The 14,785-nt window shown below is 37.4% G+C and overlaps 1 protein-coding gene across 1 annotated transcript in view; it reads right to left on the bottom strand.

The window, feature by feature from the left end:
• MSH3 (mutS homolog 3) overlaps positions 1 to 14,785 on the bottom strand; it is a 206,246-nt gene that overhangs the window by 61,816 nt on the left and 129,645 nt on the right. Inside the window, 1 exon segment of the mRNA XM_044662970.1 lies at positions 12,887 to 12,994. Coding sequence (XP_044518905.1) covers positions 12,887 to 12,994 — 108 coding nt within the window.

Consider the following 14,785-nt stretch of genomic DNA (forward strand, 5'->3'; position numbering starts at 1 on the left):
CACTGCACCACCAAGGATTCTTTGCTTTCTTTAATACTCAGCTCTATAGCTCTGTGCCAGAATATACTCCCTCCATGATACCCTCTGCCTTGGAGAATACGCTTTTTTCTTTAAAACTTGACTCAAATGTCACCTTGTATAAGAAGACATTTCTGAATACTCCCAGAACAAACTGCCTTGTATATATTTTGTATACATTAACATGGCTTATCTGTTGTTTCCCCTGATAGCATGTGAGATTCCATAGGGCAGGGATTATTTCATTTGTACTGTTGGATCCCCCTGTGCCTAGCTCACAGTTGGTATTTAACACATGCTTGCTGAGTGGCTGAGTAATCTAAAATATGAAAGATTTGGACTAGATGATTCCCAAATTCCTTTCAAGCCAAAAATTCTACACATCAGAATATACCCTTTTATTGCTCAGAGAAACTGTGTAATTGAGCTCTTTGAGTCATCAGTTTGGAGAAATGCCTCAAAGATAGATACTACTAAAATGGTAAAAAATGTAGAATGCTTAGATTGAGTTTGGTAGCTCTATTATAATGCCCTTTGTCTTTGTAGGACATAATTTGATGGCATAAGAATAAAAACATTTCTAAGCATGATTTCATTTTAAATTAAATCCTCAGCATTTTACCAACTGTAGACAATCCAAGAACAAAATTTTCACTTTGAAAACTGAAATCGAGTTTGATGTCTTATTAGGTTACGTCTAGGCTAGTCCAAGGATCATATGAACAACAAGATGAAGGACTAAATGGACATTTTCTCTGATTCCCATGACCTTTCAAATATTTTCTAAACAGAAATTATGGGTCAAAGATAAAACAACTTCAGCTTTCTCCATAGTCTAAGACATCTAGAAGCCAAAAGATTAACAACAAAAAAGAAAAAACAAAATACCCAAAATTGATACTTCCTGACCTTGGGCTCACTCACTACCCCTCTCCCACCTCCCTTGCTACTTCCATACTCCCTCCAGGAGCAAAAACCTATCAGGGGCAGCTGGGTAGCTCAGTGGATTGAGAGCCAGACCTAGAGACAGGAGGTCCTGGGTTCAAATCCAGCCTCAGCCACTTCCCAGCTGTGTGACCCTGGGCAAGTCACTTGACCCCCACTGCCCACCCTTATCACTCTTCCACCAAGGAGCCAATACACAGAAGTTAAGGGTTTAAAAATGTAAAAAAAAAAAAAAAAAACCTATCAGGGGCCATAATCCTATAGCACCAGTGCTGCAAAGCAGACAGTCTGTGGCAACAGTAAAGCATGGAGTTAAGCCAAAAATTCTCTATCTCTACCAGAGCCTGGAACCATGAACAACTGTTTAGCCCCAGCCCTGTAAGAGCTCTTGGCCTGCCCAAGCTGGGGCAAAGAACTATGAGAAAGAGGGAATAGTACAGAACATAAAGATAGCAGAGTATGTGTGCGCAGCCACCGTGAAGCCCCCTAAAAAATATGAAGGAAAGAGCATCTAGCTGGGGCCAGTTCTGACCTTCCAAAAGTCAGTTGGGGCAGAGTCCTAGGATGGTGAACTGTGATTTGCATAGTGTATAAAGAAGCTGAGATGCTTTGAGATCTAGTTCTCAAGGAAATCACAATCAGAGAGGAGGGTACACAGAAAATGAATGATAAGAAAAATTAGGAGGGAAAAAGGCTAAAATTACCAAAGATTTTATGAAGAAGAAAATGCAAACACTTGGAACATAAACAGCTAAATCAATAGGAAAAATAGTTATAACAGAAGGAAATATGATCTCTAGATCTAAAAAATGAATGCAGGCATCTATGAATAAAAACTGTAAAAGAAGGAATAAATACTGTAAAACAAAACATTGTTCATTAGTGGTTTGAAAGAGACATGAGAAGTATGACAGCAGAATTAATGGCCTGCACAGCAAAAAATATGAACAAGAACCAAAAAAAATGGAAAAATTTGAATTTGCAATGGCAAGCTTTTCCAGTGAAACAAAAGAGAAAACAATAGATTGGGAATGCAAATACATAGAAGTAAAAGATAATCTAAAAGATGAGAAGCAAAAAGCAATAGCATTAAAAGAAAATATAGTCACTACACAAGTAAAACATACTGAGCTTGAAAGCAGGACGCACAGAGCAAATCTTAGGGTCAAAGGACCCCCAGCAGACATGACAAGACAAAAAACCTTAACACCATAATGAAATAAATAAAAGAGAACTTTCCAGAACTTCATAAACATAAAAAATGAAATTCCAATTAAAAAAATTCACAGACTATCACCTCCCCCAAACAAACAAAAGATAAAAAATAAACAGGGCTGCAAACTCCAAAATACATGATGGTCAAATTTGATAATTCAGTTCAGAAACTAGATTTCCAAGCAATCAAGGGAAAAACTTTCAAAGAAAAGGACATTCATACATAAGCAAGACTATTGTGCACTCACTTGAAAATATAGAAGAGAATGGAATAATATGTTGCTAAGAACAGTGGACTTTAGGGTTCAGCCCAGGGTAACCAAGTCTATAAATCGAGCTTTGTCTTACACAAAAAAAGATGGATGTTGAATAAGAATTTTTAACATTTTAAAAAAGAAAACTAGAAATGAAGAGATGATTTGCTTTTTTCCGCACCCCAAACAACACAAATGCAGAAGGAGTGAATAAAGCAGAAAGTAAGAATAGCAAGAGAATGGTAAGAGAAATATCAGTTAAGAGCTTCTTTCTATTCTAAATAAACACAAGGAAACATGAAGATAGATGTGGGAGAGGCAACACTGAAGAAGACAGGGGGCATTATGGACAGAAACTTCAACATCTTGCCTACAAGTGAATCAATGCTTTGGTTTGGTTTGGATTGGAGGGGGGGCACTACATTATAACATGGATGGGTTCATAAAAAGAAGAGAGGGAAGCAAAAAGAGAGAAAGGAATCTGTGAGAAGGGTCAAATCAAGGGCTAGCAAAGAAAGGAAGGTGACCTCTGTGGTCTCAGAAAGAAAAGAACCCATGGTGGGATGGGTGAGGAAACAGGGAGGACTGAAAAAGGGAGGAAAGGAAGGAGGCTTTATTCTGGGAGTAACATTTTTTGGTAACATTTGTTTAATTATATTGTTTAGTACATTCACATTTAAAATGATGAGAGTTGGGCTTGTGATTTTCTTCCAAGTATTGTTTTGTTTTGGTTTTTTTTGGAATGTTTCCTTTCAATAGTTTTTAAAAGTTTCTTAAATCCCTGTCCTTTTTTAAGTCAGTATGTTGTCCCTACAATTACTTTTGTTCAAGCTACTGTTTTTTGACCCCATTCCCTTAGACTCTCTTCCCAGCTTTCCTTGCCCCCACTCATTCGTCAATTCTTTTCTTAATTTGGGATTTTACTTATTTTGCTTACTTGACTTTTCCTTTCTTTAATTTAATGTTATATATTTTCCCTGATTCACTTAAGCAGTTAAACTTTCCTCCTGCAACTGTTTCTGTTCATTCATTTTCTTTTTCTGGTCTTTTTTGAAGGTTTTATTTGTTTCATTACTTTTCCATTCCAGTCTATTCTGAAATTTTATATTTTTGATTAATGGTCTAAATTTTTTTTATTTCTTCTTTAATTTCTTTTGTTCCTTTTAGTGTTGGTTTTTAAGTACCAGGTTTTAACTCCCTCTTTTAAATTTTATGTTAATGTTTTTTATAAATCTCACCCCTCTGTACCTTTTTTATGTCACCTTACTCTTAGAAATATTAATTTGCAAGCTATGTAATATGGATAAAAATGGTGCTCCATGGTAGAAATGACTGTGTCCAAAATTATGTAATGTGACATTGCCCTGTGCCCCATCTGTGATCATTTACTTCTATCACAATCTGTATCCGACATTGGTGTGATGGATCTCTCAAAGCCAAAGGGTTTAACTAATCAGACCTTTGACTAAAAGTATTCCAATACCCTCAGAAAGAAGCAATTCTCTAAGGAGAAGTAAAATCAGTCCAAGGGCTTAAAATATATAAAAAACTGTCAGTAGGAAAGTTAAAAAAAAATATTTCAGCAAGCAGGTTTCCCAGGAATCTCAAGAACTTTCTGAAAAAAATCTCAAAAACAACATTTATATTCTCTTGTCCAAAAGACCCAAAAATGAGTCCTGGGGCAAGCCACCTGGAGGTCTGGAGAGCTATAACTCTTTATTTAATTGTATTGTTTAGTATATTCACATTTAAAATTATGAGAGTTAAGACATGGTTTTCCTCTAAGCTGTTTATCTTGAAGTTTTCCTTTGGTGTCTTCAGCATTTTTAAAACTATTTTTAAAAAATCTTTTTTTTCCTTTAAGTCAATATGCTGCCTGTGCAATTAGTTTTGCTTAACTACAATGGTGTGACCCTATTCCCACATATTGTTTTACCTACTTTATCCACTTCTCTTCCAGTTTATCAATCCTTTCTTTAGTTTTAGGATTTTACTTATTATACATTTTCCTCCTTTTTTAGTTAAGAATTTCTATCTTTTTGCCTTTCTAATTAAGTAGGGCTACATCACAACTTACTTGTTTGCAACAGTCCTGATTGGTGTTGTAGTAATGTGGTGGAAGTAGGGGAGTGAGGAGGGTGGTAAATGAAGGGAGAGTGAGAATGGGAAAGGACAAAGGTAATTCGCATTGCCCTAGTTCTACCAATATCCTGGCCCCATAATACTTTCCCAGTGATCATGTCACCTCACTCTGTCTCCTATATGTGCTGGCTGGGTGGCTAGAAACTTTCATATCCCTTTTCTTAGGACAAAATATTGTTTCCAAGGAAGCCCAACACTCAGGTTACTGAAGGGACCAACTTTCTCAAGATTTAAAATTTAATTAATGTGAGGTCTGCATCTTCTAGTGTGGCTCTTTCCACCATGGAAGGGGTCTTTAATGGGATCCCCCAGGCCCATTAGGCTAACACCCTCCCCTTTCATTCCCAGCTTCAATCCCTCCTTTCTACTGTTTCCCATTCTTCTATGGACCCTCTTCTATTTTTTCTTGCAAACTCTTTGTGTTAGAAACAACTTTAAGACAGAAGGGTAAGGGCTAAGCAAACAGAGTTAAATGACTTACCCAGGGTCACTCAGCTAGGAAGTGCCTGAGGCCTGATTTGAACTCAGGACCTCCCAACTCCAGGGTTGGTGATGTACCATCTAGCTATCCTTGTGGCCCCTCTTCTTGATGAAACTTGTCATCATTCCATTGGATTTGATATGGGTACATCACACATTTGCTGTTATTCTCTACCTTCCCTTTACTCATTTATGGGTTCTCCCACTCTTTGATTTTATGCCACAAAATACACTGATTAACCTATAATGAAATTGTGAGGTTTAGACCTCAGTGCTTTATTTGTCCTCTTCCACTTTCACCTCTCTTATTTCTTTAATTTCCACTTATATCTCTATTCCCTTGGGTGCTTTACAAAATCTTGATGATTCCCCTAATACTTTACTCTACTTTTTTTTTTTTTAAACCCTTGTACTTCGGTGTATTGTCTCATAGGTGGAAGATTGGTAAGGGTGGGCAATGGGGGTCAAGTGACTTGCCCAGGGTCACACAGCTGGGAAGTGGCTGAGGCCGGGTTTGAACCTAGGACCTCCTGTCTCTAGGCCTGACTCTCACTCCACTGAGCTACCTAGCTGCCCCTACTCTACTTTTTTTTAAACTGTGAAAGTTAGGTTTCATCTCTCTCTCTCTCTCTCTCTTTCTCTTTCTCTTTCTCTTTCTCTTTCTCTCTCTCTCTCTCTCTCTCTCACACACACACACACACACACACACACACACAATCTCTCAAACTTTACTTTCTATTTTAGAAATGATACTAAATATTGGTTACAAGGCAGAAGAGCAGTAAGGGTGGAGCAACTAGGGTTAAGCATTTTATGCAGGTTAATACAACTAGAAAGTCTCTGAGGCCAGATTTAAACTCCTGCCTATCCACTTGAGCTACCTGGATGCCCTTTCTTCCTCTTTTTAAAAAATAATCTCCAAATATAGAGTAATTAATTTCATTATTTATTTTTTTCCTTAGTAATTGTACTTTTTTGCCTTTCTTATATCTTGTATCTTGTGCACTGTCTGGCATGTTTTCAAGCAAAGTATTCATTCATATCTTTTTGGGGGGAAGGGAAGGAATGTCTCATCTGTTGAATGATCTCCGTTTTTCACTGATGATTAGATACAGGTTTGCAGAGTATGTCATTCTAAGTTTCAGATTGAGTTCCTCTGCTTTCCAGAATATACTAATCTTTTTTCTTTTACAATTTAGTGGGTTTGAAATTATTTTGTTACTTGAATTTACTTTCCTTTTAATTTAAAATACTTCATCCTGGCAGACTACAGAACTTGGTGTCACTGAAACTGTTAAATTTAACCACCAAATCTTGGAGTTTGACATATAGAGTCTTTTTAGGAGGTTCACTTTTGCTCAGAGCCTAGAGGGTTCTTCCAATTAGGTCTCTGCTGTTTGAATTCAGAAGTTCTCTAGAGCTTTTTAAATATTATTTCTTCTATCAAGGCTTCAGATTTTTAAGAAATTTATCATATTCTTGGATACCTATCTTCCTTAAGTTGCATCTTCAAATCCTGCTTTCAAGGTGAACGTCATGTGTCTTCTTTCATTGTTAATTCCTCTTTTGACAGATTTTCCTCCCTTTGATATTTCACATACCAAATCTATTAATTTTTTTTATTCCTTAGAGAAACTCCCCACAATGGATTTAATTTTTTTCTAGTTTCCTAATTGAAGGATTTTTTTTTTGCCTTTAGAGATAAAAATTCTGACATATCCATTCCAAATTTCTTCTCATATATTTCATTCCTTTTCCTGGATTCATTCTATAATTTCTTCTTGTTTTTCCATGCTCTTTTGGAATTCTACAGATACGTAAATTAGATCACTTTTCTATGTCTTGTGATATTTAACAGTTTTGTAAACTTTTTGAGGTTTTAATACTGTCTTTTTTTGTTGTTGTTTTTTTAGAATCCTTTCTGTTGATTTATCAGCTTGTGCTTATGAGGTAGCTTAATAGCATAATAGATAGTGCTCTGGACCTGGTGTCAGGAAGATCCAAGTTCAAATTCATCCTTAGACACAGACTAGCTATCTGGCTCTGAGCAAGTTACTTAATGTTCATCTAAGTTTCCTCAACTGTCAAATGGGGATAATAATAGCACCTATCAGGGATTTAAGCATCAAATGAGATTAAAAATTCTAAAGCATCTGGTACAGTGTCTGATATATAGTAAGCACTCTATAAATGTTTGCTATTATTATTATTATGTTCTAGGTTTTCATTAGGTTTTATTGCTCTTGAAATTCTTGCTGTTTCTGCATTTCCTATTATATTCCTTAAACTCTATGATTTCTCCCCATTTTGCAGGTAGACACCATCTGAGCAGGATTGCAAAGCTGTTCCTGTCGTGGTTTCTTTTAGATTTTGGTCTTACCAATCTTCACCCAGACCCAAGTAGTTTTGGAGAGAAAAGACTGTCCCCAGCTGGATTTCAGTTCTCCTTTCTTCAGACCTCATGCTTACCCCCATTACTACCTTGGCTCTCTCTTTCTCCTTCTTTGATTACAATAAATGGATATCCGCAACTTTTTGCAGAAGGAAGGAAGGTAGGAAGAATGTTCTGGGAAGAGTCTCTGCAACCTCAGAGATGCTTAACCTAGAGCAACCTCAGGAAGAAGGCAGCACACTTCTGTCTCCATTCTTCATATGGAAGACTCAATAATGTCTGCTGCTTCTTGCCAGGGGAAACAGGGAAAGAGTAAAGGGTGCCCGCAAAGTCTTAGCAGCAAGTAGGAGGGGAACCTAATAAAGGGCCTGAGCACAACCCTGTCTATCAGCTCATGTCTCTCTTCTGGGAGCACAGTGCTTTTTTGGGGAAGGGATGTTATGTGCATTTGATGCATTAGGATTCCCTTGGGTTAATTCATAAAGATTTTATTTTGTTGGGGGAGGGGGATCTATGAATAAATGAAAGACAAATCATTATATGCGTTTATAATAGTTTATCATTGATATATATGGACATATATTAAATTAATTAGTGTATGCATATATATTAATGACAAAACATTACTGTGAAATTATAAAACATAAATATAATATGATAATTATAATATAATATATAAATTATAAATTTCACATGCAAATCACTGTCCTAAGTACTAAGGACACAATTAAAATAGTGGAGAATCCCTGATCTCAAGCAGAGAGGCGATACAGATAGGAGGCTTCAGTTGCAAGACTGAAAATGTTAGTAATGCACCTTCTTCTTTGGAGTTTTTTTTAAAATGACACTAACAAGTGTGCTGTTATTACCAATGAAATGATATCTCTTTCTGATTTTTTACCATTGGACAGGGCTAAGACTTTTGATGTCAAGAACTTTTCCTCCACTGGGTTTTCCATAGCTGTGGCTGTTGAGAAGTCATGGACTGAAGCATCAGCAGAAACAGTTGCCATGTCACATCTCCACAGGCTGCTTCCAAAGATAATGCCAGGGATGGGGACAGGAGCGAGGAACAGAGACAAGACTTGGTGGTCTTGAAGGTAATGGAATTCTCAAGACTCTTGGGCTTACCAGTCATCATCAGGAGTAGTTGGTTAGTGACTGGTGGTTGTGAGGAGAGTGCGACCCTTCTACAAATAAGTGTTCCCCTCCATGATTTGAGGGCCAATCACCTGGGGAGCAAAGCTAACCTCAGAACTCTTGGGTTCAAAGTTTCTTAGCCTATTCCCAAAGGGTCTGGGAGGAAGTGGTAGCCCAAGCTGCTCGCAGTGATTTGCTTTATACCTTTCCTTGACTTGTGGACGCAGCAGCAATTTCTCTATGGCTTAACATATAACTCCTCTTTTAGGCATTCCTCCTCTCAATTAGTGGGGACTGGGGAAAGTATTTAAAATACCATCTTGATCTCATGACTCTTATGTTGAAATGAAATGTTTATGAAGTCATCTGAAGTATTCATTTTCTATCTAATAATACAAAAGATTGTAATTACTTAACTGTAACAGTAATGATTTTTTAAAAAGAAATTTTCCTACTATATAATATAGAGAATTAATGAAGATTTAGGATGTTTGCTAGTACTTCTTAAGTTTCTCTTATTTGTTTTATTTTATTAATATTATATTATTACTATATGTAAGCACGACGGAAAAACCATTTTACCTACCAACATTTTAAATTAATACAGAAACACAAATTGATCTCTTCTTTTAAGTGATCACTCTTTAAAAATGAATTACTGACATTTTTGTTCTGGGAAAATATATGATCATTCCTATTAAGTTAGTTTGATAAATGTGTTCTTTATCACTATAAAATATATATAAAATGTCTGTCTACTCTTTCTACAAAGTTCAGCTAGAAATGGTCCTGAAAGAAGTCTTTCTCCTGCTATTACTCCTTGTTAAAAAGGCTTTAGAGGCTTAATAATAGAGGAGGCTGGGGATACCAGTAATTCTGCTGGGCGAGGGAGCCTACAACTCTATTATTTGTTGGTTTGGGACAGCCAGGGATGTGAGGTCCTGAACTGAGATGATCAGTCAGTTTCCCCGATGTCTGTAGGTTCCTTTAAGGTGAAGAGGGAGGAGCCCTCCTTGCTGGTGAGAAACTGGAAGCCCACAGGAAGTGAACTTAGTTCACTTCCTGAATAAAATGGATGCCTGGTCTAGCCCCTCAGGAAACAAGTGATAACTATCTTCCTTCTCAGCCCCTGGCCCTGGTTGATGACATAAGTGAATCACTGAAACTCTCAGAATCAGGACAAGGGGTTTATTAAACACAAGGGTAGACTGAGGGAAAAGGGTTAAGATCTGGAAAAGCTGTTGCTATGGGTGAACAGCCAGTGCTGGCAGAGAGTCTCAGAAGGTAAGATCAGCCTGAGGGAACCAGCCCCTCAGCCAGGGATAAATTCCACTGCCCTAATGTAGAGTGGTCAGCTTGATAAATGAGAGTAATGATTTGGTTTAGGGGTGTTCTGGCTAGGTTAAGCTAACTAATTTTCCCACGTTCCACCTCCCACCAAGTCCCTCTTCCTGGGGCCCAAAGGGAAGTCCAGGGGATAGCTGGATGTCTGGGAGAGGTCAAGGAAATCAGAACTCCAGGTTGGTTCTCCAGGGATATTTATAGTCCCAGATCCAATGGACTTTTCTTGAGACCAGGGACGTCCTGGGTCAACATTCCGTTCCCCTAACTGCCAGGATTGCTTCAGGTGATTTTGCAAATGCAAGAGATCTTGCATCAATCCTGCATTACATCCTTTATATATATTGTTCTATGATTATACAGGTGAATAAAATAACTGGTTTGTGGGTAGATAAGAGTGTGAGAATATAAAATTATTCTCCCACTGAAAGCATCTTCAGTACAATCCCAGTAGTCAAAAGTTACACAGAGATAATACGGACCCCATTCTATTCCATTCTGATTTTTATTTCCTATCCCAGATCTCTATACTTTGAAAACTCTATACTATGGAGTTTAGAGATTGTAGGTATTTTAGATAGCCATGTGTATGAAAAAACACTCCCCTTCAATTTTTTTTTTTACCCTTACTTTCCATCTTGGAATAATTACTGTGTATTGGTTCCAAGGCAGAAGAGCAGTAAGGGCTAGGCAATGGGGGTTGAGTGACTTGCCCAGAGTCACAGCTAAGAAATGGTGTCTGGGGTCACATTTGAACCCAGGACCTCCTACCTCTAGGTCTGGCTCTCAATCTACCAAGCCACCCAGCTATCCCCTTCACTTTTTTAAAAAATCATTATATCAGGGAGATTGTGGGTAAATCTAGTTAATTTCACTGGTCAAGTTCTCCAGGATTTAAAAAAAATCAATATAAAATATCAAAACCACCTAGAGCTGTGAATTACTTAATTTTTCAACAGTGAATCAGATTTTATTTGCTTTTGCCTATCTATATATAATAACAAAAAATTTGCTGACCAAGAACTTCAAAATGAAAAGCTCAAACCTTGCAAACATTAGATGGATAATCAGGGTGGTATAAATGAAGTATTAGAACTGGAATCAGAATACTAGATACATGACCTCACTAAACTCACTTCTCTCATCTGTAAAATAAAGAGGCTGAAAGAAAATCTTTAAAGTTCCTTTTAACTACTCAATTTTATAACAGGGTAATTATTTCTTAGTTGACTGAAAAGTTAACAATTAAGTTATATCTTAGAAAGCAAAATGGTATGAGACACATTTTGACTGGTAAAAAATGGGGTCTAGAAAGGCTTTATGATAATAAATTATTGCAATTTGCATATGTATCATTCATTGAAAATTACGAGGTAGATTTTTCTTCACCTCAAGTTAGCAGAGGGCCTAAGATGTCTTAAGGCATTCAAGAACACTTGTTGAACAATCATTTCAATCATGTCTCTTGACTCTTCAAAATCCCATTTGGAGTTTTCTGGATAAAGATCCTGGAGGGGTTTACCATTTCCTTTTTGAGTTCATTTTACAGATGAGAAAACTGAGGCAAACAGGATTAAGTGGCTTGCCTCAGAGTCACACAGATAGTGCCTGAGGCTAGATTTGAACTCAGGAAGATGAGTCTTCCAGACTCTGGACCAAGGACTCTATCTAATGTATCACCTAGCTGGCCAAGGACCTATATAGATGGCAGAAGAATCAGCCTTTCCCTCCTCAGAACACCCAGATATGCGCTGTCTAAATACACAACTCTTCCTCTTAATCTAGTATTCTGAACTATAAGAGGTTTTCTGCTTTGGTATTCTGCCACCACAACCCATCTCCATCCTATCCTCTACATTAGGCATTCTCTCCCTGCCCTTGGCCTGAAAACAGCCTTGGGATATACTCTTACTTCTGATGCTCATATCTAGTACATCCCGGCTCTCCTGGAAGGAATCATCTGTATGTAGTAGAAAGGTAGACGGTGGCAGTCTGGTGTGGTGGAGAGAGAGCTAGCTTTGAGGAAAAAAGACTGGGGTTCGAATTTCATCTCCAGTACTTATTAGTTGGGTGAAGGCAGGTCAGTAATTTAACCTGATAGAAGCAACCAATAGAGAGAGAGAGCACCAGTTATGGAGTCGGTAGACCTGGATTCAGTTATGTGCTGGCTCTGTGACCTGAGGCATCTCTCTTTTCCTCTGGGGACATGCATGGTCAAGGTTTTTTTCAGAATTATCATTCTATGAGGGGATTTAGGCCTTCGGGGCAAGTACTAGGGTAACACATCATCCACCTTCCAAGTTGCCTACTCAAACTCTAAAAATCACAGCCTTCATCATAAAAAAATATTTAAAGTCTTGGCTCATAACATTTCCCTTAACACTATACTAACAAAGGGAGGAAAAGGCAAAGAGCATTTTTAAAAATTTCACCACACAAAATAAGAATCATTCAAATTGCTTAAAGTTGGTGCCTTGTCCAAGTAACAATAAACAATCTGCCTCAAGCCAGGCAAAATGGCAATCCCTTATTACTGGGGAGCATGGATACAGTGAGCTCCCCAGGGGTGACTGAGGGGTGGGGGAGGCATGGATCACCAGGCTAAAGAGAAGGGAAAGAGCCCAGGTTGGAACTGGAACAGGTCAAAGCTTCCATGCTAATCAGTGGTGGGATCTAGCCTATGAAAGGCCACTCTACTTACAGTATGGGCAAGATTGGGAGATGTAACCTTGAAAAAAGTCCAAGCTTGAGTTCTGAGCCAATTGGTGAAATAATGGTGGCATGAGCCACTCATCCTTACTGGTAAATGATGTCAACTGTACTATACACACATCATATCTAATTTTACAACAGAATCAGTAAATGAGTAGTTTTGCTTTTCTAAATAGAATTCAAAATAAGAGAAAGAATGCCTGACTGACTGAAATAATAAGAAAGAGATATAAATAAAGTAGATTACCTGCAATAATCTCCTTGCTTAGCGACCTTGGCCAGTGAGAAAATGCAGTCGATGGTTGCTAAGTGATGAACTGCTTTACACAAAGAGTGATAGTGTTCGCTGAAATGACTGCAGAGATACAAAAACAAACAAGAAAAGTGAGCACATTGGCTTTTGAGAGCTAAACTAGTCATGTCAAGGTATCTTTATTTAAACTTCTCAGGTCATTTCACTTGGGCATGATCAAGATGCACAGAAGACACAGCCTCTGAATCTCTCATCTTATTTTCTTTAGCAAGGCAACTACTGGAATATGTTGTTTCCTTTTTAGTATTGTTTGGGGGTGGAATGATACACATTCATACATATAAAATTAATAAAACACCATGTACACAAGCAGATCACGTTTCCATTTTTTTACACCACACCCACCGATATTTTAATTCCTTGATCTAGTAAGAACTTTTTTAAAACAATTTCACTCTTTGTTTTCTACTTTTAAAATCATTCATTTCAGAATATATCCTTTATTTTTTTTCCTACCTAAATAAAGGGCTTTCTCTGGGTGGCAAATATTCAAAAAGAAAATGGAAAAAGCCAGTTCAGCAAAACCAATCAATAAACTGAGGGTCTAATGGTATATTATTCCATTTAGCCCTATTTTCCATTATCCCTGACCTTTATACTTGAGGATACCAGATTTAGAGCTGGAAAGGTGAAAGTATACTGAGATTTTTAATAATATATTAACAAAAATTAAAGTGATATTGCAAAAATATTTCTAAATACTCAATTTATCATTCTGAAAATATCAAAAATACCTCTGGACAGTTGCCTTTTCTTTTTCATCTGTTACTGATTTGTTTTTGAAACTTTACCTTCTGTCTTAGTATCAATTCTAAGGCAGAAGAGCACCAAGGGCCAGGCAACTGAGGTTAAGTGACTTGCCCAGGGTTATAGAGCTAGTAAGTGTCTGAAGCCACATTTGAATCCAAGTCCTCCTGACTCCAGGTCTGAATGCCCACTGTATCATTGTCATTTGTGTTATAAGGATGTCATTTTTGAAACAGCTTATACTTCTCCAGTCAAATTTGCCAGTTGGGACTCCAAATCCTACTTGTCCTTTTCCTGAACCCTGAAAAACATTCTACCAATATCTATGGCATATATGAGACTGTGCCCAGCACTGTCTTCATTAGTTGTCATAAACTACATAACATGGTATATATTATCTTCCTCCTAAAGTTCTTATAATTTCTATTTCAATACCCTTATTGGTCTGGACAGAATCAGTTATAAAATAAGTTATCTTCATGGTTTTTTTTTTCCATTTTCCCAAATATGAAGTATTTATCAGGCAAAACAACAAAAAGCAGAGCAAAAAGAGAATGGTCCATCAAATGTTCAGATAGCTGGAATCCACCTATCATATTGCATCATGCCTCTTTATCGGCTGTATGATCTACTTCTAGGGCTCAGCATCCACCTTTTTATTCTATTCAGTGATCCACTTCCAACACCACACCACAATATCACTTCTGTTTAGGTGAGCACCCACATGTGTGTCTGTATATAAACACATTCTCCTGTGGGAATGGAGATGACTTCTGAGTTAAGAGGACCTCAGCTGAAATCCTGTCTTAGACCTGTAAACCTAGACAAGTCACTCAGGATCAGAAGATATAGATTTAGAGCTCAAAATGATTTGAGAGAATCACAAGTCCAGGCCTCTCATTTTATAGATGAAAAAATTGAGGTTAATAGATTAAGTAGCTTGTTCAGAGCCAAAGAACTAGTTTTTCTGAGATGGAATCCAAACTGATGATTTCATAAAAAATCTTACTCTTCATTTCTACATCTGAAAAATGGTAGTTTAGACTCAGTGGCCTCTAAGGTTCCTTTTAGCTCCAAAATTAGGAT

Source organism: Gracilinanus agilis, chromosome 1, assembly GCF_016433145.1.
Source record: "Gracilinanus agilis isolate LMUSP501 chromosome 1, AgileGrace, whole genome shotgun sequence".
Taxonomy (NCBI): domain Eukaryota; kingdom Metazoa; phylum Chordata; class Mammalia; order Didelphimorphia; family Didelphidae; genus Gracilinanus; species Gracilinanus agilis.